At 48.7% G+C, this 27,976-nt stretch overlaps 1 protein-coding gene across 4 annotated transcripts; it reads right to left on the bottom strand.

Moving 5' to 3' along the window:
• Positions 1-19: 19 nt before the first annotated feature.
• Positions 20-27,700, bottom strand: CEP68 (centrosomal protein 68kDa). 4 transcript variants are annotated; one of them, XM_011985496.1, is made up of 7 exons: positions 27,546-27,700; positions 14,787-15,189; positions 11,604-13,130; positions 10,183-10,305; positions 6,616-6,712; positions 1,833-2,006; positions 20-898 (listed from the first exon to the last, which is right to left on the bottom strand). In XM_011985496.1, exons 2-6 carry the CDS (start codon positions 15,141-15,143, stop codon positions 1,837-1,839), a joined length of 2,274 nt encoding a protein of 757 aa, XP_011840886.1. In that variant the 5' UTR covers positions 15,144-15,189; positions 27,546-27,700; the 3' UTR covers positions 20-898; positions 1,833-1,836. The 4 variants fall into 4 exon arrangements, with proteins under 4 accessions (XP_011840886.1, XP_011840889.1, XP_011840887.1 ...); XM_011985499.1 differs by having other exon boundaries at positions 12,015-13,130; XM_011985497.1 differs by having other exon boundaries at positions 27,550-27,694.
• Between the last annotated feature and the right edge of the window lie 276 nt (positions 27,701-27,976).

Raw genomic sequence — 27,976 nt, 5'->3', positions numbered from 1 at the left:
CACAGTGTTTTTTTCTTCTATCAAAGTACTTATGTGTCAATGCCAAAGCAACAAGGAATTCCCCTTTTTCCTTCACTATTGACAGCTTCAGTTTCTGTACTTACTGTGTCATCCCATCCATTCCCTTCCCTGAGCCTGGACTGCTCTTCCAAGGGAGACTAGGAGTGAAGGGAGGAGTCCCCCCAAAGGTACCCTTTAAGCTTGATAATTAGCTCCACAGCCATGCTAAAGCACGACTGCAGATCCCCAAGTCCCTGACACATTTTCTTCTAAGAAACTGGTTAGCCAAGAAAGTAAAGACGTAAGCCCTGAAGATGGCAAAAGGTGTCGTAATCTCCCAAAGTAATCTGTAGAGGTGCTTCATTTAACCCTTTTTCTTTTGCAGACAAAGGGTTAAAAATCTCTTCTACCTAAATCTTCAAAGAGGGATTGACAAGCTCAAATTTCCTTTTATGAGAAGACCCAAGGTTTCTGGCCAACCATTCACTGTTTTCAGTCTCTTAGGTCCTCTTGCATGCCTGAGAGTATCGAGTATTCGGAACCTCCTACCAGCCCTTGGTAAATGACCTTACCAGGTGGAATAGTTTGAGCTTTATCTGCCCTTTTTTAATGGGATAGAGGGGAAAGCAACACGTCTTATTTTATCAAAAATTGCAAAGCTACACACTCTTTGTGGAGAAGCACCAAAAGGAAAACCTTAGTTTGGAAGGATTCATTGTAAATGAAAATAGTAACTCAGCCCTCCATTCAGGGAGGAGAAAGGCATTTTAAAGCTAGTGTATTGAAGGTTTCCCCCTTGACTTCGGTGTTGAATGGCTCTGGCAAGGACTTCTTGAAGGTTTTTTTTCTCACCAACCAGTGTTTGGCCGACAGGTTGCATCTCTGCCTGAGAAAATGCCTGAAAGAGAAAAGGCAGCATTTGTTACAGGCATAATGTTGTAGAGGAAGAAACGACAACAGCAGTCCCCTGCATTCATTTTAGAATCAAGATGACTTCTCACAGTTGCTCTGCTAAAAAATACAGGGACTCCCTGCTCTTAACATACCTATAGTGCTCACCTAGAAAATCTACGAGTTAAACACTACACACATTTTGTTGTAGGAGAGGATGTTTCAAGAAAGTACAGTCCAATTGCGGAATTATGAAAAGCATTGGCAGTAGCAACTCTGGTGGACACACCCACCCGTGCTCTCCTAGCTCCTTTTCTGTCATTCTGTTTGACTTTCTCAAGGGAGCAAAAGAAAGCTGTACTACCTGTTAAAGTCTCCAAGGTGTCTTAACCCCTTCATCCCCCTAGCCTTCTTGGAAGGGAGTGGTATGGGAGATACATGGAGACCCTTTGTGCAGGGCAGGGGAGTGGTGGTGCAAAGTTATGAGTAACCCTGGGTTTCTCTGGGCACTTGGTGCTGTCAGAGATGCTTGGAGTACCAAATGAGCTGGGGAGAAGATCCTGCAGAACAGGGGCGGCCAGGTCATGGCCCCATACTGGAAAAGTGTACCTGTGCAGAAATAAAGTAGGTATATAGCTAAGTTTTGCTGCTCTTGTCTTGGGATGGCAGGGTTGACGGTGAAGAAAGTGCCACAGAAATGGCAGCATAGAGGCACCCTCATCCTCAGCAGGCAGCAGGGGTGAACAGTAATGGAAAGTACCACAGTGAGCCTACCATTACCATAGGAAAACCAGCAACTCCTTTTTTAGTAACATTGGCTTTCTTCTTCCAGTATCTCATTTGTTTCAATAATAGTTCTTGGCTTAACAAGCTTCTAAGTAGTGGCCAACTGTTATAGCAGGGTTGGTGGGCAAATTTTCTTCTTGAGTTCCTCTACTCACCAGGTTAAACCCCTTCACATGGGTGCTCCATTGCCGCCATGCGCTTTTTGTCAGGGATAAGGGTGCAGCCAGCAAGCGTGTCCACAGAGGCCAAGATAGAGTCATACAGGCGATCTGCGTGGCTCTCCAGCTCACCAGACTGCTTTGCGATCCTCCCAAGGACATCCTCTAAAACTAACAATGAGGTTCAAAGAAATTCAACTAGAAACAAAACCCACGCAAGTGTTGTCCTTAGCATTTTCAAAAGAACATACAGGGTATAGTATTTTGCACAAAGTAGGACCTGGCAGTAGTTTCTGAATGGCCTTTTTAAAGGCCTACAACAAGGATTCCTACAACGTAATTCCTACAACAAGGATTCTCCAGGGACTTCTGTTGCACTGGAGAACCTATGTTGTTAACTTCTGATTAAAGCTGAGAAAAGAATTCACTGACTTCACTTTGAAATTGCATAATTTACAGATGGGCACAGAGACATGGTTCTCTGATGGCTGGTATTACCTGATTTTAGAGGTAAGACAGGTATCTCTATAAGGGCACATCCAGATCCTGTTGGGCATAAGGCTTAAATGAAATGAAGCGACATGCCAAGGTTCAGATGCTTACCCCTGCTACCAGGTCTATCAGTTTCTATTGGCTGGGAGGAATGTTACTTCACATGGGTGGTCTGGTAATAGATTTGGGAGTGCTTGAGACCCCTTTTTTGTAGGGCCCCAGTGAACAGACTGAAAAAGAAAGTGACCTGGCCAGGCATGGTGGCTCATGCCTGTAATCCCAACACTTTGGGAGGCCAAGGTGGGTGGATCGCCTGAGGTCGGGAGTTTGAGACCAGCCTGACCAACATAGAAAAACCCCGTCTCTCCTAAAAATACAAAATTAGCCAGGCGTGGTGGCGCATGCCTGTAATCCCAGCTACTCGGGAGGCTGAGTCAGGAGAATCGCTTGAACCCAGGAGGCAGAGGTTGCAGTGAGCCAAGATTGTGCCATTGTACTCCAGCCTGGGCAACAAGGGTGAAACTCTGTCTCAAAAACAAAACAAAACAAAACAAAAAAATGACCTGAGAGCAGGCTAAGGAAGATTCATTCCCACAGTGTCAGAATTGTTCATGTGAGGAAGGGATGGGCTAGGGTCAGAGTGCATCACACACAGCAGGCTTTTTTCTCTTTTCAAAAATTTATTTTTGTTAAGCACAAAGGCTGTCTTAGTTTCCTGCGCCTTTATCAGCTGTGCTAATACTCTCCCTAGTTTCCTGCCACAGCTGTAACATCTGTCAGTAGAGGAAAGGAAAGGGGAAGCTGCCTATCTGCAGACAATGCTGACTGGACGGGTGGAAGGAGAAGGAACACAGGCTGGCTGTATCAAGATCTTTGCCTAGTGAAGCCACATCGATGCGGTGTCATCAGGGCAAAGTGCTGTCCACAAAAAGAGTTGGCGAAGTGTGGCAGAGGACTGCAGTCAGAGCGCACGGTAAAGCTTGGCTGTAAGGGTGGCTGGGCTGGGTTCTACCCCTTTTTTTTTTTGAGACGGAGTCTCACTCTGTCACCCAGGCTGGAGTGCAGTGGCGCGATCTTGGCTCACTACAACCTCTGCCTCCCAGGTTCAAGAGATTCTCTTGCCTCATTTCCTGAGTAGTTGGAATTACTGGCGTCCACCACCACGTCTGGCTAATTTTTGTATTTTTAGTAGAGACGGGGTTTTGTCATGTTGGCCAGCCTGGTCTCGAACTCCTGACCTCAGGTGATCCACCCACCTTGGCCTCCCAAAGTGCTGGGATTACAGGCATGAGCCACCGCAGCTGGCTAACCCCTCCGGTCTCATGAGACCTTTGCCCAGTCTTCTTGTGCGATGTCACAGAAACCTTTATTGGTTCAGGGACCTTTGTTTTTTTAACTTTTATTTATTTATTTATTTTGAGATGGAGTCTTACTCTTGTCACCCAGGCTGGAATACAGTGACATGATCTCAGCTCACTGCAACCTCTGCTTCCCGGGTTTAAGCGATTCTCCTGCCTCAGCCTCCTGAGTAGCTGGGATTACAGGTGCCTGTCACCACGCCTGGCTAATTTTTGTACTTTTAGTAGAGATGGGGTTTCGCCATGTTGGCCAGGCTGGTCTCAAACTCCTGACCTCAGGTGATCTGCCCACTTTGGCCTCCCAAAGTGTTGAGATTACAGGGGTGAGCCACCGTGCACGGGTGCTTTTGAACTTTTATTTAGACTGTTAGAATGTTTGGTTGGGGCCAAATAAAAGAAGTTGGGAAGGACTGGAATAAACATGTTTGTCTGCTGGCTCTGTGGACTTTGACAGCGTGCTCCTGGTGGAAGAAAAGTTTTGCACCCGCTGGAGAGAGACACTGAAGTCTCAAGGGGGAAAGAGCCACATTCCTGATTATTTCAAGCAGATGGATGGGGAAGGGCTATGTGTCAATCTGAAAGAGTCTGGATACATATCTGAAAACCAAAGAAAACCCCAAAGCCAGTAAAAAAACCTCTAGATCTCTTTGAGAGAAGAGCAAAGTGGGACTAAGCACAGAAAAGTATTATTAAATTGATTTTAAAGTGAAGGTCAAAAAACCTGAAGCTTTTAAGAGGCCTACTTTTTTTTTTTTTTTTTTGAAAAGGAATTTAGCTCGTTGCCCAGGCTGGAGTACAGCGGCGCAATCTCGGCTCACTGTAACCTCCACCTCCCGGGTTCAAGCGATTCACCTTCCTCGGCCTCCCAAGTAACTGGGATTATAGACATGTGCCACCACGCCCAGCTAATTTTGTGTTTTTAGTAGAGACGGGGTTTCTCCATGTTGGTCAGGCTGGTCTTGAACTCCCGATCTCAGGTGATCCGTCCACCTCAGCCTCCCAAAGTGCTGGGATTAGAGGTGTGAGCCACCACGCCCGGTCTAGAGGCCTACTTTTACACGTGGCCTTCGTGAAGAGAGGAGATGCTCAGGCCTCTGCACCTCCAGACGCTGGGAAGCTGCAGAAAGCCAGTGCCCAGGGGCTCTGCCAGGCTGCCACTTCTTCTGTGGCCTGAGGCAAATCTACAACTCTGTCCATCTCACAGGGCTGTGATTAAATGGAGAACACTGATGTGCCAACTGCTTCAGTAAAATGCTGGTGTAAATTTACATGCAGCAAAGGAGCCTTGCACATGGAATTTCTGCCCCCCAAAAAATCTAAGAACCCTAGTGAAAATGCCAGAAGAGCCAAAATAAAGGCCTTAAAAGGGCAGGGGATTGCAAAGAGCTCACATAATTCACATTAGAGAATCAATTACCTGCTGAAAACCGTTCAGTGGTCCCTGTCCACTGATGCCTGTCAACCCTAGAGATTTTTCTTCCCAGGGTACACTTAGCAATGTGTAGAAACATTTTGGGTCTTCACAACTGTGGGGGAAACGGATTTACTGGTATCTAGTGGGGCCGGGGTGCTGCTAAACATCCTGCAATGCATAAGACAACCCCCCACAAAATCACGCGGCCAACATGGCAAAAGCACCAAGACTGAGAAATCCTGCTGTATATGCTTCTCCATGGTATGTACCTGCCCACCATGCTGGTCAGGAAAGCGCCTCCTCACTGCCTCTCAAGTCCGTGGGACCTGCCCAGCCTTGCTTCTGCGGTTGGATTCCAGTATAAATCCCATCTCACTCAAAAAACATAAAATGAGGCATAATATAGGCAGGCTCTGTCAGCATTTGATTTACACTCTTGCAGGAAATTAGGGGCTGCCATCAGTTCAAGGCTTTACCCTACCATTCTCTTAGCTCATCCTCCCTATCACGTCCCCATCCCCCATGCCCTCGTCCTGTAAAGACAATAAGAACTGTATATCCTTGGCACCAGCATGCTTAGATATATGCCTGAGGTCTGTGATTTTCACTTTCCTAAATGGGGAACCCATCCTACAAAATGGGCCGGGTGCAGTGGCTCACACCTGTAATCCCAGCACTTTGAGAAGCTGAGGGAGGCGAATCACCTGAGATCGGGAGTTCGAGCCCAGTCTGACCAACATGGAGAAACCCCGTCTCTACTATAAATACAAAATTAGCCGGGCGTGGTGGCGCATGCCTGTAATTCCAGCTACTCAGGAGGCTGAGGCAGGAGAATCACTTGAATACGGGAGGCGGAGGTTGCCACGAGCCAAGATGGCACCAGTGCACTCCAGCCTGTGAAACAAGAGCGAAACTCCATCTCAAAAGCAAAACAAAACAAAACAAAAAAAGCTTGGTTTGCACACTACTGCCACCCTGTCCCCTCTCATCAGTTCTTTATTCAGTCTGTTCCCTGAGGACAGACTGACTGTCCTCAGATACTTTTGAGCAATACAATCCTTTTCTGAAACAAACATTTCCCCAAAGTAGGACACAAAGCAGACAGTCAGAGAGGAATTCAACCTGGGCTAGGTAAGGTAGGGAACCGGAGGGATACCCACTGAATACCCTGGCCACAAACTAAGGGCTGGTGGATTAAAACTAGGATTCCTACCCAGACTACCACCAGAAAAATACAAAAAGAGAAGCAAAAGACAGCATCATTCTTGCAGGCTCAATACCTAATTTCTAATTAGTTTGGTTTTATGACCATGACTGCCTCTAAGCAGGTGTGCAGGGGCAGTGATGGGCAGCGACGCGTGGAGCTGGCAGACGGTGGGGCATGGGGCATCTCAGGCAGCTGAGTGTGGGCAGGGGCTCTTGCGGTACCGGCTCCTTACCAGGGATAGTGCGGTCCCTCGGCCTGTTGCTGACAAGGATTAAGCTCTGGCTAAATCCAAAACCTTAAGCATCTCACCTGGGGTGTTCTCCAACAGGCACTGAAGAAGAATCTCCCCCTTCTGTAAGACACTCTCCGTCAGAGACTGATGTTCATCGATATCTTTCTTAAATTGCTTAAGGCGTACCAGAAGAAGAAAAGGAAGAAGCATCGTTACTATTGTTTTGTAAAAGTTATTTGAAAAGCACAGCATGCAGGGTAGCCTTATTCCCCTCTAATGTGGAAGAGTCACCCCACTAGGTCTGCAGAATTCCCCAAGTAACAGTGCAACAGTTTAACTTCAGCTTCTTTGAACCCAGGTAAATAGAGTCAGTAGTTTTTCCTGTTTAGTTTGACTTCAGAAGCGTCTTCCCTGACAGAGGCTGGCTCACAGCTTGGAGTTAGGGTCTTCTTCCAACGCCCTCACCTCATGGGGTTCTCTTTTAATTCAGGGCTATGGGAGTTTCAGAATTTATTCCATTCTAATGGACCACAAGAGATCTGCCATTAAACTGACCGCAGAGAGCCACTGCCTCTACCTCTGGTCCTCCCTCCATGTTCTTGCTCTACGCAGACCACAAGGGTAACTACCTCAACATCTGGGAAGCTGTGAGTTTCCCAAGCAACTCATTTGATTTCCCCTCTTGGCTACCAAGCTGGTGTTCTTGATGTTCCTTTAGCAGTTAAGAAGTGTAAAGTTGGCCAGGTGCAGTGACTCACACCTGTAATCCCAGCACTCTGGGAGGCCAAGGCGGGCGGATCACCTGAGGTCGGGAGTTCAAGACCACCCTGACCAACATGGAGAAACCTCGTCTCTACTAAAAATACAAAAATTAGCCGGGTGTGGTGGTGCATGCCTATAATCCCAGCTACTCGGGAGGCTGAGGCAGGAGAATCGCTTGAACCTGGAGGTTGCGGTGAGCCGAGATCATGCCATTGCACTCCAGCCTGGGCAATAAGGGAGAGACTCTGTCTCAAAAAAAAAAAAAGAGAAAAAAAAAAGTAAAGTCAAATCCATGACCACCTTTAGTACAGGGTGTAGAACCTGCTGACTGATTTTTATAAATTTTTAAATTTTTAACAGAAATAGAGACAGGGTCTCACTATTTTGCCCAGGCTGGTCTCAAACCCCTGAACTCAAGCAATCCACCTGCCTCAGTCTCCCAAAGTACTGGGATTACAGGTATGAGCCACCAGGCCCAGCCAGAACTTGGTGTTTTACCATTTTGAAGTGATAGTTTACCCTTGGATTTACTATTTTACTGTCTTTAGTTTTCCTTTACCCTGATACCTATACTTATTATTTTATTCTCTGCTAGTGTGGTTTATGTGCTGCTGCAACCCCCGTGTTAAAGACGAAATACAAGTATATGAGAAAATGAGTCACAGTTAAAATATGTGAACACACACACACACACACACGCTCACTTATACTAGGTCTTAATCCAAGCAGGAGTCAAGGTAGCACATACATACGCATGAGCCATGCACAATTCGGTGCGGGGAAGGGGCTGGCAATACAGTCCCCCTTTGTGACAGCTGTATGGGTGACACAAGAGGCCTATGCCTCACTGACCTGCAGGAGTGACTCCCAGCTCAAATCTCACTTCTACCTACAAAGCAAGCTGGTTGTTTCTGTCTAGCTTGGAAGCTGAGGGACAGAAGGCTGGGAGGAGGGATAAGATGGAGGGATGGAATTATTCTGTTTGCCCCTGCTCTGACAAGCCAGGAAAGGCCACTAACCTAGGTCTACCAAGGCAGCTTCCTCTCCCTGTAGTGGTACTGGTCCTGGGCCCTGCACAGCTGTGTGCATGCATGTGGAGTCTGACTCCCCTGGAGCCAGCCTTTCTCTCCTTCCTCAAGCTCACTCCACCCTAGTGGGAATGCTATTTCCTGCAGTGTGGAGAGGAACTCATTGTGGAGTTCCTCAAAGTGAGGAACTCAAAGCAACCTCTCCACACTGCAGGAAACAGTATTCCCACCAGGGTGGAGCAGCTGGCCCACCCTGCCCAGGTCAAGCCAGGCTCCTCCCTAAACTTTAGTTGGTCCGAAGCTGGAAAACAAAGCCGCTCCCTCCCTCTAGCTGGAGTACGGTCCCAGGAAGGCCCAGAGTCAGCTCAGCCCTGGCCCATGCACATGTAAATCGCGCCCTCTGCTGCTGAAGATATGGTCAGGTTATAAGGTTGTAGGAATTCAAAGAATTGTTTTAGAAAACTCCTTCCAGACTAGCCTCAGGCTTAGACCATGGATATCCCTCTGCTGCTTCATGAAGAGATTAGAAAGGTGCAGCCAACCACATATGCTAGAAGGCAGGATGTTCAGCCAAGGTTAACGTTAGATTTAGGGATGACAACTATATAATTTATCCTCCAATTCAGGACACTTCTGAGACTGAAAGGGGACCTATTATTATGCCAGAACAACAGGCACAAACTGGGATGCAGTCATCCTAAATCTAGGACCAAGTTAACAAAAATCCACATTAGTATTTTCAAAATAACAAAATCTTAATGATAAAGAAACAAGAAAACTAAAACCAAACCCAAATACATACACACGCACACAAACTGAAGTCAGAGTTTTTGTTTGTTTTTTGAGACGGTCTCAGTCTGTGGCCCAAGCTGCAGTGCAGTGGTGTGGTCTTGGCTCACTGCAGCCTCTGCCTGCCGGGTTCCAGTGATCCTCCTGCTAGTGCATGCCACCACACTCAGCTAATTTTTTATGGTTTTTTTTTTTTTTTTTTTTTTTTTAGAGACGAGGTCTCGCTATATTGCCCAGGCTGGTCTGGAACTCCTGGGCTCAAGTGATCCTCCAGCCTCAGCATCCCAAAGTGCTGGGATTAACAGTGTAAGCCAAGGTGCCTGGCCTAGATTTCTGTTTAAATACCATCAAAATGCCCTATTGTAGATTCTGGAGTCAGTACAATTTCAGCTCAGATCTTTAAATAGCGGTGCAGTCCAATAGGACTTTATGTGATGATGGAAGTATTCTATATCTGCACTGTTTAACGTGGTAGCCACTGGACAAATGTGATGGTTGAGCACACAGAATGTGGCTAGTGCAAATAAAAAAATCGGACTCTTTAACTTCACTTCAATAGCCACACATAACTAGAGGCGTCATAATAGTGCAAGTCTGTCCTTATAATCCCCGAGACATTTGGAAAATTATATTGCAAATCACCCTAAAGTATTTTTGTTTTTACTTTTAATTAAGAAAAAACTTTTTTGAGATGGGGGGGTGGGTCTTGCTATGTTGCTCAGGCTGTACTTGAACTCCTGGGCCCAAGCAATCTTCCTGCCTCAGCTTCCAGAGTAGCTGGGATAAGAGACTTGTCCCACTGCACCTGCCAGCCCAATACCTAAAGCATTTTTGATTTGAGATAAATATATTGTATCTTCAAGCTCTATTTGGCCTGGGAAATAATTCATGTATTTTACAAAGCGTTCCGCTTTAAGAATGTGAAGCTCTAATTAGATTTCAGGTATAATAGTCAACTGAGCTATAACATACCAGACATTGGTTATTTGAGATTTTACTTTGTAATCGAGTAATTTAGTCACCACTCTTGTGAGGGAATAAGCCAGAGCCAGGACCGTATATTACCCGGTAAAGTTGCAGAGAAGACTTGAGACTTGTAAGATTGGACCTGGCTGCAGTCCCGTGGTCAGTAACATCTGCAACATTATACAGCCAGCGGATCAGCTCTTCCAGTTGACAGCAAAATGTCTGCAGAGACAAATAAAAGGACATATGGTGTTACTGATCGAACAGCCATTCATGTTATCAAAAGGCTAAAAATATCAGGAAGACTTGGAGACAGACTGCATCTTTAGTCTCCTCTCTTCTCCTTGCTCACCTGTCCCCACTCCACGACTCTAGACCTCCCTCTGCCAGAGCAATGAAAACCACAGCCTGGTGTGACACCAAAAATGACAGGATGAGAAAACCCAGCCTTGCAGGTGGGAATGGAGCAACCCAGAAAAGGTGTGCCTGCCATGGAAACCAATTACTGGATCAGCACCATTACTAACTAGAATCAGCATCTTGGAGCCAGATACGTCCATGTTTCTCTGGAAAAGTGAATGCAAAATAAATGACTAAAATCATGACTAACCTGAAGCTATACCCAAGAACAACTTCACCTCATGGCATCTCAATCTTTTTTCGGTAAAGAACGGTCCATGATAACATGTCCTACCTACCTCACAAAATCATCACGTCACCTCCCTGGAAGGTGAAAGTCCTTCTCAAGCGCTAGGACATGTTCCTGGACAGGCACATTCCCGAACCTTCAACACGGGTCTGGGAATGCACCGAAGCCCTCAACATGAATTATTTAATGCACACAACATCCCAAGAAGGCAGGGCTCCACATTTTACAAACAAGCAAACTCAAAGAGACTGAGCTGACGTTCCAAAGACAGCCGTGCCATGTTTCAAATTCAGATGCCTGACACCAATAACCCTGTTCCACGCAGTGTTCCTTATACCTCCAGATATTAAGATAGTTGGTCCACAAAAGACAGTCCAGTGGCCACAAAGTCTAGAAAACAGTACATCCAATGCCCCTAACTTTGCACTTACACCACTTTGGCAAATGAAGCTCTGAGAAGTCCTGCAGTCAAGAAAGCCACTTACCTTTGTTTAGCCCGGTGTTTCCTAAAGGCCCCTATGCACAGAACCCTTTTTGTTCAGAATACCTCTGAGTTACGAAGTAGCCAAGGGTAGTAAGAGCTCAGCCTCTACAAACAGTCTACCTGGGTCTGATTCCAGGTAGACTCAAGCCCTTGCCAATTATAAGTGGGCAGGTTACCTAACCTCTCTGCTCTTTTCTCCAAAAGGTAAAATGAGAACAGTGCTTACCTGGTAAAAGTTGTGAGGACTGAATAAGATAAGGTACAGCACAATGCCTGGCACATAAAAAGTGCCTGGTCAACATGAACATGTTTTATGATGATGTTAGTGGATTGGGGGAAGAGACAAGACACCTGTACACAAAGCCTCCTAATGTTGAGTGTCGTTACCTTCACACATTGCACCAGTGATTCTTTTCCCTGTTCTCCTCCTTTCCTGGGAAGCTGCCCTTCAGCATCTAGGTCTGAGAATGGCCACCGGTCCAACCTAGCTGGCAAGGAGGGGTGTGTTTTCAGCAGTCCAGAGGAGACCCCGAGGGCCTGGCTGCTCCCCAGACTGCCTTCCCCTGCGGAGTCCTGGGCACGGACGAAGGAGCGCAGGAAACAGGGGTTCTGGCCCTCAGGATCCCCAGATCCTCGGAGGGCAGCTCCAGGAGGCAGCTGGCTTTGGCTGGAGCTTGAAGGGAGGGAAGCTGGCCCATCACTGTCTGACACTTCCAGGGGGCTCTGCCCTTTAATATCCCCAGTGGGCAGGGTAACCAAGGTAGAAATGGATCCTAGATACGAAACCAGGCTAGAAACCTGTGTCAGCCGAGCGGGCAGGGCAAGATACTCGTCGTCACTTTCCACTTCCTCTTCTGATTTCCACCTAGACTCTGTGCAGGTAGGGCGCCGGGCACTCTGGCTGGTCCTCTTCTCCCTCTCTGGACTGGGCAAGGGCCACCCTCTGTCCTGTGTCCTTAGCTGAGGAGAGCCCATATCAAGGTGCTTGCCTGCAGCCAGCCGGTCCTTCGCGCCCCTCAGGGCTGGCTCTCTGCACTCCCAAGGAGCATCCCTACTGCCTGGGGCTCTGGGGGTAGATGCAAGTTGGCTCCAAGATGCCAAGCCCATGCCACCCTGTTTCTGAGGTACTCCAGAGGGCCACTGCTTAAGGCTTGGCTCTCTGGGCCCAGAAAATGGAAGGACAGTGGCCTCCGCTGTTGGGCAGTTGGGGGAGACATTAGTAGGTGATTTGAGGGTGCTTGCCGGAGAGACAGAGAAGCTATCCAGGTCTACCCCCGAGTCCTGTGGGACAGGGTCGGCCGGCACACGGCTATCAAGGTGCTTCGGAAGCTGAGGCCTGGGCCTCAGTGGGTAAGTATAGTCAAGCAGATCTTCATACTCTTTATTTGGGTTCCAGAGAGGGGAGTGGCGGTCGGGTGATGGAGGCAGGGAATCTGGCAGCACACAGGCCCAATATTCAGCCTGGAAGGACAGGCGTCTCCTGCCTAGCCCAGAAGCATCACCCCCAGAGAACACAGGTTGTGGTGACCACTGGGGCCGAGGTCCTAGCCCCACCACAGAGGAGGGTTCCTGGGGGACGACCAGCTCCAGGGAGGAGGAGACCTTGGCCAGAGGACCACCACGAGGCTCCGCCTTCTCTTGGTGACCCTGGAGACTGCTGCCTGTGGAGGAAGCAGAGACGCTGCAGACGGAACGCTGAGGAGCTGCGGAACCTGGACTCAGCACGGACTTCCACTGCGACAGGCAAGAGAGACCTGAGCTGTGAGGCTGCTGGCTGAGGTCCAGTGCCTGGGGAAAATCCACTAGGGATGGATCATCTTCGGTATCAGCATCATGTCCTGAGCAAACAGTTGTTCTGGGAAGGCTCAAAGTCTGAGGGAGCTCCTCGGAGGCAGAAAGCTTGGTCTTCTCCACCTGCAATGATCAAAGGGACAAAAAGCACTTGGGTGAAAATCAAACCCAATTTCTTTCTTAGATGACAACCCAGGAGTTTCCTTGCGGGTCTAGACAGTATTTAGGAAAGATCTTAAAATGAAAAGTCTGCTGCCTGAGGCAAGAACCAGGCAGTGTGCACTGCCAGCAGGAGCACTGAGACCCTGCCTGCCTGGGAAGCAAGGTGACCTGACTCCCATCTCCAGTCCCCTCCAAGGTTCTTCCTCCACCGGTATCCAGGGTGTGAGCGAGCAGAACTCGGACAGCTCTGTCATGCTGAAGCTGGAATACAGTCCCGTACCTCTGAGAAGCATCTCCTGGCAGACGAAACCCTCAGTCATTCTGTCGCTAACAGGACACGTCCAAACCCAGGAGGTCGCCCCAGGCCCCATCCTGCTCAGTTCACAAGCCAGTGGTAACTGAACACTAGCAGAATGACTGGTTCATCTCTGCTTCTTCACTGGATTTTTATCTGCTTGATGAAGAACTCAATCCCGAGGGAAGCAGGACAGCACAGCGTTGCTCCAAACATGGGTTTTGGAGCTAGACAAACCTGAGGCCAGCCCCTGACTTTGCCACCCTCCAAATGTGTGACTTCGAGCCTCACTCTCCTCCCCTCATGGCACCAGCTCCTCAGAAGGTAAGGATTAAATACACCCATGTGTGCAAAGCACATGATAAGACCTTAACAAACAACAGGAATTCTAATAATATGCACCAGACTCATCCTCGTGAAAGGCCATTTCTGTGTCTGTTTATTATTCACTTCCTGCCTCGCTGAATCTCTGACTCACAGGTGCCAGAGCCTCCCACCGTCCCTTGCTCCCAGGCAGGTGGGGCCCAGCCTCTGTTCTCTCCCAGTCCCTCTCAGAACCTCCTCACAGGATGCAGCTCCACAAGGGGACCGTGCAGCAGCCAAGGCTACAATGACACCGAGAAGATCAAAGCCATTCCCAGGAAAGGCCTTGGCAAGCAGAACAGAAAAGAATGTAAGAGCTGGGCAGAACAGATCATTCAGGTCACCTCCCAATGATGCTGAGGGCCTAAAAGATCTGGTGATTTGCCTGCAGTCACAGAACCTGTAGGATTCCCTGCCCCATGTGACTCCCACTAGGAGAAGCTGCCTGGCAGTTAGAGAAGCCCAAAGAATTCTCCTTCACCAGGGACAGTGCTGCCTACTACAGGGCTCCAAGGTTCTGACATGTCCCTTGGGTCTGAAGAGGATTTAGTTCAGAGGCCCCAGGAACCCAAAGCCCTGGGACACACCTTTCCCAAGTCTCTTCAGGGTACCCCTAAAGCCTTTAGATCACCAAGTCAGAAACAGTACAGGGCTCCCCTTGCCAGAATTCCCCTGGCCTACACCTCTGGGCCACAGCCTCTTGGCCATACAATCCCTGGTCCTCAAAAAGTCACCAGTCACTCTTGAGGAACAGGAGATACCGTGGACAGTCCTCCCCGGCTGGTCCTGAGGCCCAGCTCTCCAGCTGAACCCACAAAACAGAAATCATCATACTTAGGCCCCTCTAATTCCTCACCCTGCACAGTGGCCAGGAAAGGATGCGAGATGGTGAGGAAATCCTAGAACAAACTCCCAAAGGACAGCAACGGGTCCACCTACAGTCTTGCCTTAGTACCTACCTGGCTTTCCCCAGAGAGCAGAAGGTCTCCAGACCCCATGGTGGTAGGAGGCAGGCCACCGAGTGCAGGCTCAGACCTCTCAGCTACGGGCTCTCTGCTGGCGTCACTGGCCTGTGGCTGGTGGGCTCTAGAGAGGCCGCCAGGGTCAGTCCCAATCCAGCAAGCAGGGGCAGGTATCCCTTCTGCCCCCCATACAGGGGAGATGAGCTCTCCCTCAGCGTCCAGGTGTGGGGGCTGCTCCCCACTCACAGGCCCTGGGGGGTCCAGTTCCCGCTCCCCGCAGTTCCCTCTCCCATAAGACTGGGCCTTTGTGTCTTCAGATGCTTCCGCTTCTGCCTTTTCTTCACCCAGGGCCATTGAGACTCCCTACCTAGGTCAGGGTTCTGCTGAAGACTTCAGCTTCCTACAAAACAGGGGAGGGGAGAGAAAAATATAAATCTTCTGCATCTGTGTTCAGGAAGCCTTGTTTTTTAACAATTAAGGCAAACATATTTTTGGCCAAAGGAAAAAGGATACAAATGATGACTACTTCCTCAGAGAGGCACCGAGTTCCGGCTTTTCCCTGGCCCCAGACCTTTCCAAAGGGGACACAGAAGCACACCATTTTCCCCTCTGCTTTCATAGTGGATGGTGCCATCCCCACCAGCAGACACCCAGGAGGGTCAACACAGGTCCAAAGTCCAATCAAGGCTGGGGTCCTGCCTAAGTCACCTTTTTGCCCTTTTAGCCCAACCCCACTGGAAAAGAGTCCTGGTGGGACCCTTCCTGTGCACAGGCCCACAGTGGTTCTGTTGTCCTAACGGTCCCCTCAGCAAGCAACTCAAGCCTGGCTCTGACTGTTCTATCCTAGAGAACAGCAAGTCAGGCCATGCCCAGGCCTCAGCTGGGCACTGGAAGAATGCCCCCCAAGATGCTTGGCTCTGCCTGGCAGAGGAGGCAGGACCCTTTTTTCTTTTTTTCGAGACAGGGTCTTACTCTGTTACCCAGGCTGGAGTGCAGTGGTGTGATCTCAGCTCACTGCAGCCTCGACCTCCCCGGGCTCAGATGATCCTCCCACCTCAGCCTCCTGAGTAGCTGGGACTAAAGGCACAGGTCACCACGCCTGGCTAATTTTTGCATTTTTTGTAGAGACGGGGTTTCACCATGTTGCCCAGGCTGCAACCCTCTCAAAGCACAGAAACCACATCCAGGCTGTGGAACAGGTAAGGGATTCTTGTTCCAAGGATGGCCAGTGACCAAAGAGAAAGATCAGCAACTCTCCTCAGGCTGGCCTGGGTTATGCTGCACCTGATGACGGAGGGAAGCTGTGGAAAGCTGGTGGCTAACAGTGGTAGGGTAAGTGTAACACGGCATGTATGCACATGAGAGTGACAGCCAGGCGGCAGGCAGGTAGGCAAGGGAGCATAGGCAGAGCATTCAGGGAAGGATGATGATTTGGGAGCTGAATCTGCAAACAGGACCATTCCAATACAAAGAGGTTCAGGAACAACAGAGGGACACCACCCTCAGCCTAAGCATGCCAGCAAGAGCTGGTGCTGGGAGCCCTGGCGGGATGGGGCAGGGGGCCAAAAGGCCAACAGGAGGAAGACTAACGCTGGGAGGACATGGAAGGGGAGGTGACGGAACCGTGAATGCCCAGGATGTCGGCAGCTACCTGGACTGCACTGGGTCAATCTCAAAGCTTAAGTGTGGGCAGAAATGGCCTTGTTTCCTCAGACAGGAAGCAAAGAGATGGTAAGAGGAGATGCTGGTGGACAGCCTGCAAAGGCGGGAGTGGCTGTGGCTGCAGGCTCATCCTACTCAGCTCGCACACTGGGAAATACCACCTAGATGGGCACTGCACACACTGAGGCCTCATCGCACTGGGATCCAAGAGGCCCCTTCCCTACCCTGCCTGATGGAGAATGCCAGGCTCCAGCCTGATTCAGAGGTGACCATGGAGGAGAGCATGCCCTTCACATGGACTCTCGTCTAATTCCCACAACCACCAGGTGGGGCAGGAACTAATCAGAAAAACAATTATTTTTCAGTGGTAATATACAGCTTAAATGTAAAATGCACAATAGATATAAGTCTCTCTCCGCCCTTGTCCCCCATTCCTTTGCTAAAATGAGCCAGGGCAGGCAGAGCGTCTATGACAGTGCCTGGCATGGTATGGACACTAAGTGTTGGCTATTGTCATTAGTGTCATGGGGAGGCATCAACAGAATCAGTGTAACAGGCCACCTTACAAGGAAGGACAAAGGAGCCAAACAGGAGAAAAAGCAGCCCATTTTTAAATATAAATCAAACAAAAGATTTACTACTAGATACTCCCACAAAAACAGGGAACCAGCCTCACTAGTTTTGTGTATGACTCTTGTTTCCTGATGCAAATACTATTTCATCCTTCCCTCCCTTTTCTCTTTTTCCTGGAGACTGAGTCTTGCTCTGTCACCCAGGCTAGAGTTCAGTGGCGTGATCTCGGCTCACTGCAACCTCCACCTCCCGGATTCAAGCGATTCTCCTACCTCAGCCTCCCGGTAGCTGGGACTACAGGCGTGTGCCACCACGCCTGGCTAATTTTTTTGTATTTTTAGCAGAGACAGGGTTTCACCATGTTAGCCAGGCTGGTCTTGAACTTCTGACCTCAGGATATCCACCCACCTCCCAAAGTGCTGGGATTATAGGCATGAGCCATTGCACCAGGCTTATCCTTCCCTCACTTTTTTAAAATATAAAAGTAGCAAACTGTATGGGTCATACTATTCAGAACGTTGCTTTTCTTTTCTCTACAAAAAACGTCTAGGGGATCATTCCTAAGCAACACAGCAGGTCCTTCAGTAACATCACTTGGTCCAATGTCTTTTTTTTGAGACCTCGAGTCTCGCTCTGTCTCCCAGGCTGGTGTGCAATGGTGCAATCTCAGCTCACTGCAACCTCTGCCTCCTGGGTTCAAGCAATTCTCTTGCCTCAGCCTCCCGAGTAGCTGGGATTACAGGCACCCGCCACCACACCTGGCTAATTTTTCTATTTTTAGTAGAGATGGGGTTTCACCATCTTGGCCAGGCTGGTCTTGAACTTCTGACCTTGTGATCCACCTGCCCCAGTCTCCCAAAGTGCTGGGATTACAGGGGTGAGCCACTGCACCTGGCCAATATTTGTATTTTTAATAGAGATGGGGTTTCACCATCTTGGCCAGGCTGGTCTTGAACTTCTGACCTTGTGATCCACCCGCCTCAGCCTCCCAAAGTGCTGGGATTACAGGCATGAGCCACACTGCCCAGTCGGTCCAATGTCTTCTCATTATATCACTGATGAGAAGAAACCCTGATTCCTGGCTGAGGTCATTGTCTATATGGAGTGTACACATTCTCCCCATGTCTGCTTGGATGATATCCAGTTTATCTGGATACTCAGGTTTCCTTCCACATCCCAAAAATATATACTTAGGTGAATGGGGCTGACTACATGGTCCTGGTCTGAGTTGGTGGTATATGAGTGAGTGCGCCCTGCCATGGGATGACGTCCTGCCCATGACTGGTTCCCTCCTTACACCCTCAGCTGCTGGGACAGGCTCCAGTCACCTGCGACCTTGAACCCATTTGAGTAAGCAGGTAAATCATAACCTTGTTTTTTTTTTTTAAGATGAAGTCTCGGTTCGTCACCCAGGCTGAAGTGCAGTGGCGCGATCTTGGCTCACTGCAACCTCTGTCCCCTGGCTTCAAGCCATTCTCCTGCCTCAGCCTTCTGAGTAGCTGGGACTACAGACACTCACCACCATGCCTGACTAATTTTTGTATTTTTAGTAGAGATGGGGTTTCACCATGATGGCCAGGCTGATCTGGAACTTCTGACCTCAAATGATCCGCCCTAGTTGGCCTCCCAAAGTGCAGGGATTACAGGCACGAGCCACCACGCCTGGCTCATCTTACTTGTTTTTATTCATCTTTCATAAATGTATGTACAGCTCACATTTATTTCAATATTTAATTTAGAAGTGTTTTACAGTTTATTTAGAAGTTTGATGATGCTTTCATAACCAGAAATATGCCATAGGAGCTTAACTCTTATTTATATCAATTAGACTATGGTAAAATTGGTTTTTTCATATGTCCTTTCAAGTGGCAGAGTCACGGTTTCCAAAAACCTACTGATGACATTAAGTGAGGACTTATTGTACACAGAGAGCTTCCTCTTTCCTTTTCATTACTGCCCAGTGCTGTATTCTGGTGCAAGGACGCACTAGTTTATTTCACCAGTCCCTTATTAGTGGACATCTGGGTTATTTCTAGTCCTTTTTGCTAGTCCAAACAATGCTATGATGAGTCACTATGCACACACATATGTGCTGGCACATCCTCAGCACAAATTGCAGAAGTAGAGCTGCTGAGGCGAGGGGTGCCCACGGGCATGCTTTTGGCACACACTGCCGAGTGGCCCTCTGCTGAGTGGTATCACTCTACACTCCACCAGCACATGTGAGGGCCAGTTCCCACGGGAGCCAGGGTCTTTAATCCTCATGTCACAGATGGGGAAATGAAGGATCTGAGCAAGACAAGTCCAGGACTGCCCAACTCCAGAGCCCAAGCTGTTTATGAACCAAGTGGGGAATAAGTGATCAAACAGTTAAGCCACAAAGCAGAAGAGGGAGAAGACTGGTGGAGGGACAATGAGAAGAGTGACAAGTCTTGCTGCGACAGAGATCTTATGGAGCCACATCCTCACCTGGTGGCTCTTTAAGAAACTGCACATGAAGATGTTTATAGGCAAGGTGTGTTTTCACAACTAGGGGAACACGCTGAGCCCTTGAGCTGGAAAAAACAGGGTGAAGGCCGGGTATAGCCCATAATTCCCAAATGCTACTTCTTGCTCCATTTCTAAAAACTCTCTCAATGGCCAGAGATCCCCACACCCCTCACTAAAGGGTGCGGTCTTGAGACAGGGTGCTGGAATAAGATGATGGTGCGGCAAAGGAGGGGTGCAAACAAATTATCCCTTTGTTTTGATGATGTAGTTTTTATTTATCTTGTCTGGACCTCATTATTCAAAAAAAAGGAGGTATCTATTTATCCTGGAGAGATGGGGAGTGGTGAGCTATTACAAACTATTCATTTGACATCCCTAAGTAACTCACAACTAGGTTAGTGGTGTGGCCAAAGCCCCTTCAGCAACCAGGTAAGAAGGTCTGAAATTCAATGATGCTCATGGAAATGGTGCGTCTATAACGACGGAATGAAGGTAGTTACTCTCTCAGACTGGATAAACAGTCCCTTCCTAATTTTATTAATCTGCCTGACAAATCATGCTTTTCCCCCTGTACTATACAAGTTTATTATGAGAACCAAGACAGACACGTGTGAAAGAAAATGAAAACCAATCTATAATGCATTCAAAACTGTCTATGAAATGTTACCAAAATGCAACGAAAGGGAGAAATCAGTTGGGATAAATATAATCGGGGAAAACTTCCTGAATTAATGACTGAAGACAAACCACTTTTAAAACAGCAATCATGCTGAAGAAAACACTGGCCCAGGCTATGATAAACGCACAAGTTTTGGATTCCTAGGACTCAACTCTGTCTGCATCTGCCAGGTGGCCATCCGTTAACACTGCAAGGTCTGGTCTTCATTTCCATAGATCCAAGATTTTACATATCATTACTTCTAACCCTCTGGGGTAGGGATGGAGGGGACAGATTCTGTTTGGAACTTTTAATAAGAGACAGTTTATCCTTCTCAGACTGGTGAACAGCACTTGTTGTGCTGGACCCACAATGTCTCCCAGGTCATCAGCTTTAAACGATCTCCTAATGTGGGGCCTCCTGTTCTCGGATCACACATTTTACAGTGTTCTGGAGGCTAGTAGCTCCATGATGGGGCACAGGCCCCAGTCTCCTCCCAAATGAAGAAAGTGCCAGGAGGTTGGACTGAATGACAGGAGGCATCAGAGCACAATGAACTCAACCCTCTCCTCCGAGAAAGGTCTGTACACACCAGAACTGCCTTGTCCTTTGTCCAAACCAAGAGACAAGGCACATAAGCTTCAGGATATTCTAGGGACCATCTGGACTTCGCTATTAAAATTCTAGTTTCCAGAACCTGAAGAGGCTGTATGATCCACCAGATATAATTAGGAGTGATGTAGGCTTGGCTTACTCTCACCCTACAGTAAAAATACGCCCACAAATCATGCATGTGGTAACACAAACTCTAAGCCTGGACATCTGACCCTTCTTGGTATATGCTGCATCACCCTAGGACACTCCTGTCACAGCTGCCGGGCTTCCTCCCACTCACTTCTGTCCAGGATGGAGAGAGGAGGACTGGGAACTGTGGGAGGGGCGAGGCTCTGCTCTTGCTCTTGACTAAACCCCTCAAACAGATGATCAACTAGAGAGCAATCCTCCTTTGAACAAAAACAGACCTCCCGCAGGACTTTTTTTTTTTTTTGAGATAGAGTCTCGCTCTGTCGCCCAGGCTGTAGTGCAGTGGCACAATTGCAGCTTACTGCAACCTCTGCCTCCTAGGTTCAAGGGATTCTCGTGCCTCAGCCTCCCGAATCGCTGGGATTACAGGCATGCACTACCATGCCTGGCTCATTTTTTGTATCTTTAGTACGGACAGGGTTTCGACATGTTGCCAGGGCTCGTCTCGAACTCCTGAGCTCAGGCAATCCACCCGCCTAGGCCTCCCAAGGTGCTGGGTTTACAGATATGAGCCACCATGCCTGGCCTCTTTTTTTTTTTTTTGTAGATGGACACTCACTCTGTCGCCTAGGCTGGAGTGCAGCAGTGAGACCTTGGCTCACTGCAACCTCTGCGTCGTGGGTTCAAGCAATTCTCCTGGCTTAGCCTCCCAAGCAGCTGGGACTACAGGCACATGCCACCATGCCCTGCTAATTTTTCTATTTTTAGTAGATACGGGGTTTCACCATGTTGGCCAGGCTAGTCTTGAACTCCTCACCTCAAATGACCCGCCAGCCTCGGCCTCCCACAGTGTTGGGATTACAGGCGGGAGCTACCACGCATGGCCAGAACTCTTTAAGTCGTGAGCTCCTTTTAGAACAATCTAATTTATACCAACTTTGCCCTGGGAGCTCTGTCCTGGCAAGGGCTTGTCTCTGTACCTGAGCGCACAGTCACCTGTGCCAGCTACAGAGGCCAGGTGTTGTCAGACTGAGCAAGCCCTATGAGTTCAGGGTCAAAACCTTGACACTTGTTTTCACAGGAGGCCACAGGTATAAGTGATAATTGCTATGAACACACAGTGGTAGAACCTGCCCACAGAACTAGACAAAGAGGCTTTCCATGCTGCTCTTTCTCCAATAACATGAAACTGTCCACAAGGAAACAGAAGGCAGGACCCAGCAGAGGTTGCTGGAAGAACTCCAGGGGAACTAGATTTATGGAATAAAGGAGCTTAAAGGCAGAGGCCAAGTGGCGTGGGAGGCAGCAGAAAAGGAGGTAAAGACACGTAGCGGAAGCCAACAAAGGGGCCAGTCACAAGAGGTGACTGAGGCCTGCTTCAGGGTGGTGTGGGTGCCAGAAAAACTGTGGCTGGAGGTCTGAGACTGGGAGGCCAGCAGCAAAGAGCAACTGCCATTTCCACCTGCTCCTGCCCTGCCGAGAAGTCCCCCTGGAGCCCCACAGTCCCCCATACCAGCCTTGTCTTCCACTGTGAGGTAGATCACTCTGAGCACTTTGTACCCCTTCTCTGCAGATAAAATCAAAGTAAAGTGAAAAGAAAAGACTCAAAGCTACAGAGGGTAAACTGTGTGTGCTGTGGCTTGGCCATGGGCCGAGGCCATCCCCAGGATCCTCAGGCACCACGAGCCCATTCTTTTCTTCCCAGGGCTGCTTCTGGAAGTTTTGCTTAGAGTCAAAAGAACAGAAGGAGTCTCCCAAGGCCCTAGGAGGAGCCAGTGGGTCCCTCTAGATCAATGTGGTAGGGAGGGCTGTGGGCCAGGCTGCTTGGCTGTCTGTTCCCTCACCTTCTCACTCACTTATCTGTTGGCTGACTGACCAGGGCCACCAGACAGCCTCCCAGCAAGGCCAGTCTTCTCACTTACAGGGCAAAGTCTTCAGATGGCTTTTTTTTTTTTTTTTTTAATTTGCAATGGAGTCTTGCTTTGTTGCCCAGGCTAGAGTGCAGTGGCGCTATCTCACTGCACCCTCTACCTCCTAGGTTCAAGCAATTCTCCTGCCTCAGTGTCCTGAGTAGTTGGGATTACAGGCACCCACCACCACGCCTGGCTAATTTTTGTATTTTTAGTAGAGACAGGGTTTCACCATGTTGGCCAGGCTGTCTTGAACTCCTGACCTCATGTGATCCTCCTGCCTCAGCCTCTCAAAATGTTGGGATTACAGGTGTGAGTCACTGCGCCCAGCCTAGATAGCCTTTAAAGAAATGTAAGTCACATCTACAAGGAGCTTGACTGAGTCCCAGTTACTCCTCCCCTCAACTCCAAGTTCTCTGGCCTCCTCAGCAGTCAGCAGAGTGTCTGTGTGTAACAAAACTCAATGTACAAGGATGCCGAGGTTTGAATATGTCAATCAACTGCACCTTTTTTCCCACCAAAGAGCAAAGTAGAAAAACACCTTCCTTATAAGAAAAATCACTGTCAGAAGAGGCTGTACCTGGACCACATGGGTGCATTTCCATAGACCATTGCTTTTACTATACTGACAGTTTTTATTTTTCCATTTATTTTTTTTGTAAGAGACAAGGCCTCGCTATGCTGCCCAGGCTGGTCTCAAACTCCTGAACTCAAGCAATCCTCCCTCCTTGACCTCCCAAAGTGCTGGGATAACAGGCATGGGCCATGGTGCCCGGCCCTGACACTTTTTTTGTGAGGTCATCAGGCTACATGTATGAAGACTGAGAAGAACCTTACCGATTCTCTCAAGAGATACTATTTAGAATGCCACTCACTGTACCATAGCATTCTCTTTGGAGAACCCATGGGAGAATTCTCTGGCCTCAATAACAGAAACAGCTGTCTCCACTCAGCAGACATTTTCACTTTGTAAGTACTGGCAAAACTGATAAAAAAAAATTTCCCTCTGCTTTGGCTGCTACAAAGCTCAGGGCCAAATACACAATCTCACTTGAGTAAAATGCATAGGACAGAGAGGTACTTGCCTTTTTGTGCTAATCTCTCCCTTGACTTTCTCCTATTTTTTTTTTTTTTCACTCCATGTGCCTCAATTGCTTTTATTAAAAATCTTGTTATATCGAAGTATCTTGGAACAATTCCTCGAATAGTTTTTTTTTTTGAACAAGATAGAGAAACTGTTAAAACAAAAAATAGAAAAAAGCTCCTAAAGCCAAGATTTTATTCCAATACCATAAGAAAATAAAACCCATTTACCCAATACTTCTACAAAGCAAATGTAGATACTCGGGTTAGTACTTCACTATCAAAGTGTGATCCAGCACCAGCTGCATCTGCATTACCTCAGAGCTTGTAGGGAATGCAGATTCTCAGGTCCTACCCCAGAACCTTGGAATGAGAACCTGCAGTTTAGCAGTATCTCCAGATAACTTGGTAAGCACAATGTTTCAGAAGCACTGGGTTGGTAAGTAAGGCTGTTTCAGCACCCTGAGAAGGAACAACTAAAATAGCTTTACAACCATTCCTTGGGTGCCTATATGCCAGTTACACACAAGAAAATTTACGGTCCTTGTCTTCAAGGCCTCTGCAAAAGGACATTAGAAAAGGCTTACACCTTGTGGCAGGTTTTTAATGGCTAATTATAGAATACCACAGCTGGAAGGGAGTCCTCAGAAATAATAATATTCCCTAGAAAGAATTTGAGATTCACGGTGGCTATGTTAAAAACAGAATCACAGACCTGAAATTCTCCTGTGCCAGTTACAGGTGAGAAGGGGAAAGGTGTTTGTTCTGGAAACTGGAAATAATTTAAGATAAACTGGTATGCCAAGGGAGCTTACAGCTACAAGGAAATGTGCAACTTAACCTGTTTCCTGTAACCAGAAAGTGGTACAGGAAAACCTGGAAGTGACGCAGTGTCCCCCAAGGGTTGTATCTGACACCCCTAGCTGGCAGACAGGTCTAAAGCCAACAGGAACACTTCTTGGGCTTTTCACAATGTTTGTGAACAACATTAAAGACAGTAGTTTCTTCATGAGAACAAATTTAAGTTATAAGAAGAGTCCACCTCCATAAGCTCTGCTTCTATCTGGATGGATCAACCATGTAAAGATTTTCTGTCAGCCACACGAGGCCCCAATCTATTTAGCTCCTCTGATTTTACATGACCATTTCAGGTACCAGACCCCATTAAGAGTGTATCAGGTACAACTGTAACTCTTGGCCAAACTGCTATTTGGCACCGAATCAATCTTCAGCTGGTGGTGAGACTGCAGACACATAAACAGATAATATTCTATGGAATACTTTCACTGTGGAAAGAGAATCAGCAAAGGCTAAAGAGATGTTTAAAAATCAGCCATCAGGCTGGGCACGGTGGCTCATGCCTGTAATTCCAGCACTTTGGGCGGCTGAGGTGGGCGGATCACCTGAGGTCAGGGGTTCAAGACCAGGCTGGTCAACATGGCGAAACCCTGTCTCTACAAAAAATACAAAAATTAGCGGGACATGGTGGTGGGCACCTGTAACCCCAGCTACTTGGCAGGCTGAGGCAGGAGAACTGCTCGAACTCGGGAGGAGGAGGTTGCAGTGAGCTGAGATTGTGCCACTGCACTCCAGCCTGGCCAAGAGGAGTGAAACTCCCTCTCAAAAAAAGAAAAAAATCCGCCATCAGATAACGGGCCAGGCACCGTGGCTCATGCCTGTAATCGCTTGAGCCCAGGAGTTCAAACCAGCCTGGGCAATATAGAGAGACATCATCTCTACAACAAAATAGAAAATTAGCTGGGCGTGGTGATGTGCACCTGTGATCCCAGCTACTTGGGAGGCTGAGGTGAGAGGGACTCTTGACTCCAGGAGGCTGAGGTCACAGTGAGTTGAGATTATGCCACTGCACTCCAGGCTGGGTGATGGAGTCAGACCCTGTCTCAAAAAAAGGGATCAGATAAGGACCAAAAAACAGAGAGATCCTGAAAGGTCAAGTACTATACAGATATTTCATATTAGTGAGTGTATTCAAGTATCCATTTATTTTTCTCCTAACAACTGCTAACAGCTAACAGCTACAGATCGTTTTCTTTGTGCCAGAAACTATGGTAGGCACTTTACATTAATATCTTATTTAATCCTCATAACCCACCACATAGGTACTATTACTATTCCCATTTTCAGGATGAGGAAACCAAGACACAGAGAAGTTAAATAACTTAATGACATGCCTGTAATCCCAGCACTCTGGGAGGCAGAGGCAGGAGGATTGCTTGAGCCTAGGAGTTCAAGACCAGCCTGGACAACATGGCAAGAACCCCATCACCATTAAAACAAACAAACAAACAAACAAACAAACAAACAAACTTAATCAGAGTTAGTAACATGGCAGAGCTAAAGTCTGACTTAGAAAGCCTGAGCTTAGCTGCCTTCCTAACCTGTAAGAATAACTGGCTCAAGAAGTTAAATAAATATTTCTGTTGTGTCACCTTTAGGCTACCATGCTGATTTTGTTTCCTCTTGGCTTCCTTCCATCATTGAGTGCCTTTTATGTTCCAAGCATTGTGCTAGGGGCTGGGGAAACCGCAATACAGTGTGATGTGTAAAAATAGAGGTCGGAGAAGGTAGCCCTGAACAGGGAGGAGTTATCAGTCGCAAGGTGAGTAAGTGCCTTCGAAAGCTTTGCAAAAGAGCTTAAACTGAATTCCTTGTTTTTTTTGTTGTTGTTGTTTTGTTTTCTAAGTGGGCCAGAATTGACTCAACAGAGGGTGGGAAAGGGGAATGGAGTGAACAAAGTAAAAAGTGGTGACTTCTAGATCTTTCAACTAAACCCAAAGCAAACTGACCCAACACCCTTTGTCACGCACTTTAACACAACATTCTCCGTACCCTAGATCTGAGGACTGTTAGATTATTTACAAATGCTACCTCCCTTCGTGGTCCTGATGAATTCCCAGTGAGGTCCAATCTGCCCTGGCAGGTTTCCGCTCATTTTTGTTACAAACAATACACTAAACCCAAACTACTAATCATCAAGGGCTGGAACAGGTTTTGGACATTCGTCCCCAGGCTGCTGAGAACTGTTCTAGTGATGACAGTTAGAAAGGGTAGCCCTCCGAGGCAAAAAAAAATGAGACATCTAGATTTTTTCGCTCCGCATCTGGGCGCTGCAGCATCCACGGCGATAAGAAGACATCACTGGTCTCCATCTTTCGAGGGGGAAAGGCCCGCGCTGCACTAGTCCCGACTGGGTAGCTGGGTAAACAGCCCACGCTCGGCAGAGGCCTGAGGGAAAGTGACCTCCCCCGGGGCCCAGGCCGACCAGCAGCGCAGCTGCTCCGCCACCAGATGCGCGGACTCGCGCGCTCCCTTGCCGCGCCCGGGCACTCCCAAGCCCAGCCGCCCGCCTCGGCCCCGACCCCTCGGCCGCCACAACACACGCCGTTCCGCCCGCAAAATGGAGGCGAAGGCACGAGGCGCCCCCGCCCCCAGGGAGCCTTTGTGCCCTTGCCGGCGGGGACGCGAGGCCAGACGGCCCGCACCGCAAGAGCCCCGCAGGCACCGAAGGGAAGGGGCGGAGGGGGCCGGGCTGCGCGCGCGGATCTAGCCCCGGCCATCGCCCCCAGTGCCGCGGGCACCCCGGACACCAGCACCAGGGCACGGGACGCTGCCTACCTACCGCACCGCGAACGCTTCGCAAGTCCGGAACGGCCTCAGCAGCCCCATGCGGTGGCCCCAAGCTGGGGGGCCCTGACTGCAACCGCGGCCCTCCAACCGCAGCCCGAAACGCGCAAGGAGGGACCGAGCGCCAACCACGCCCTTCGGACGCGGTGACCACACCCTTCTTCCCGCCCCTTCTCCCTCCGCGGGAGAGCGTCCGGCAGTGTCGCGCAGCCAATCTCAACCCTCAGTCCAGGGCTCGACCAATACGTGGACGCTCCTGCAAGATGAGCCCGCCCCCTACTTCGTCTTGGCCTATGGGAAGCCGGGACTTCTTCAGCTGCTGTCGTCCCTCGTTTTTGGAGCTCCGACCTCAGCTTCGCCTGAGAGCAGGGTTGTGCAAGGGAGGGTCATTCTGGGGCGCTTAGCGGTGGGTGCCGGGGGAC

This window comes from Mandrillus leucophaeus, unplaced genomic scaffold (genome assembly GCF_000951045.1).
Source record: "Mandrillus leucophaeus isolate KB7577 unplaced genomic scaffold, Mleu.le_1.0 Scaffold285, whole genome shotgun sequence".
Taxonomy (NCBI): domain Eukaryota; kingdom Metazoa; phylum Chordata; class Mammalia; order Primates; family Cercopithecidae; genus Mandrillus; species Mandrillus leucophaeus.
This window is presented reverse-complemented; position numbering and strand designations above follow the sequence as displayed.

Excerpts from the sequence above, each read along its gene's own strand:
- CEP68 (XM_011985496.1), bottom strand. The coding sequence starts at position 15,143 with ATGGCCCTGGGTGAAGAAAAGGCAGAAGCGGAAGCATCTGAAGACACA. Across the intron at positions 6,713-10,182 it reads CTTCTCTGCAACTTTACCGG|CAATTTAAGAAAGATATCGA; the intron begins GTAATATACGGT and ends GTACGCCTTAAG. Across the intron at positions 2,007-6,615 it reads CCTGTTGGAGAACACCCCAG|TTTTAGAGGATGTCCTTGGG; the intron begins GTGAGATGCTTA and ends CCTCATTGTTAG.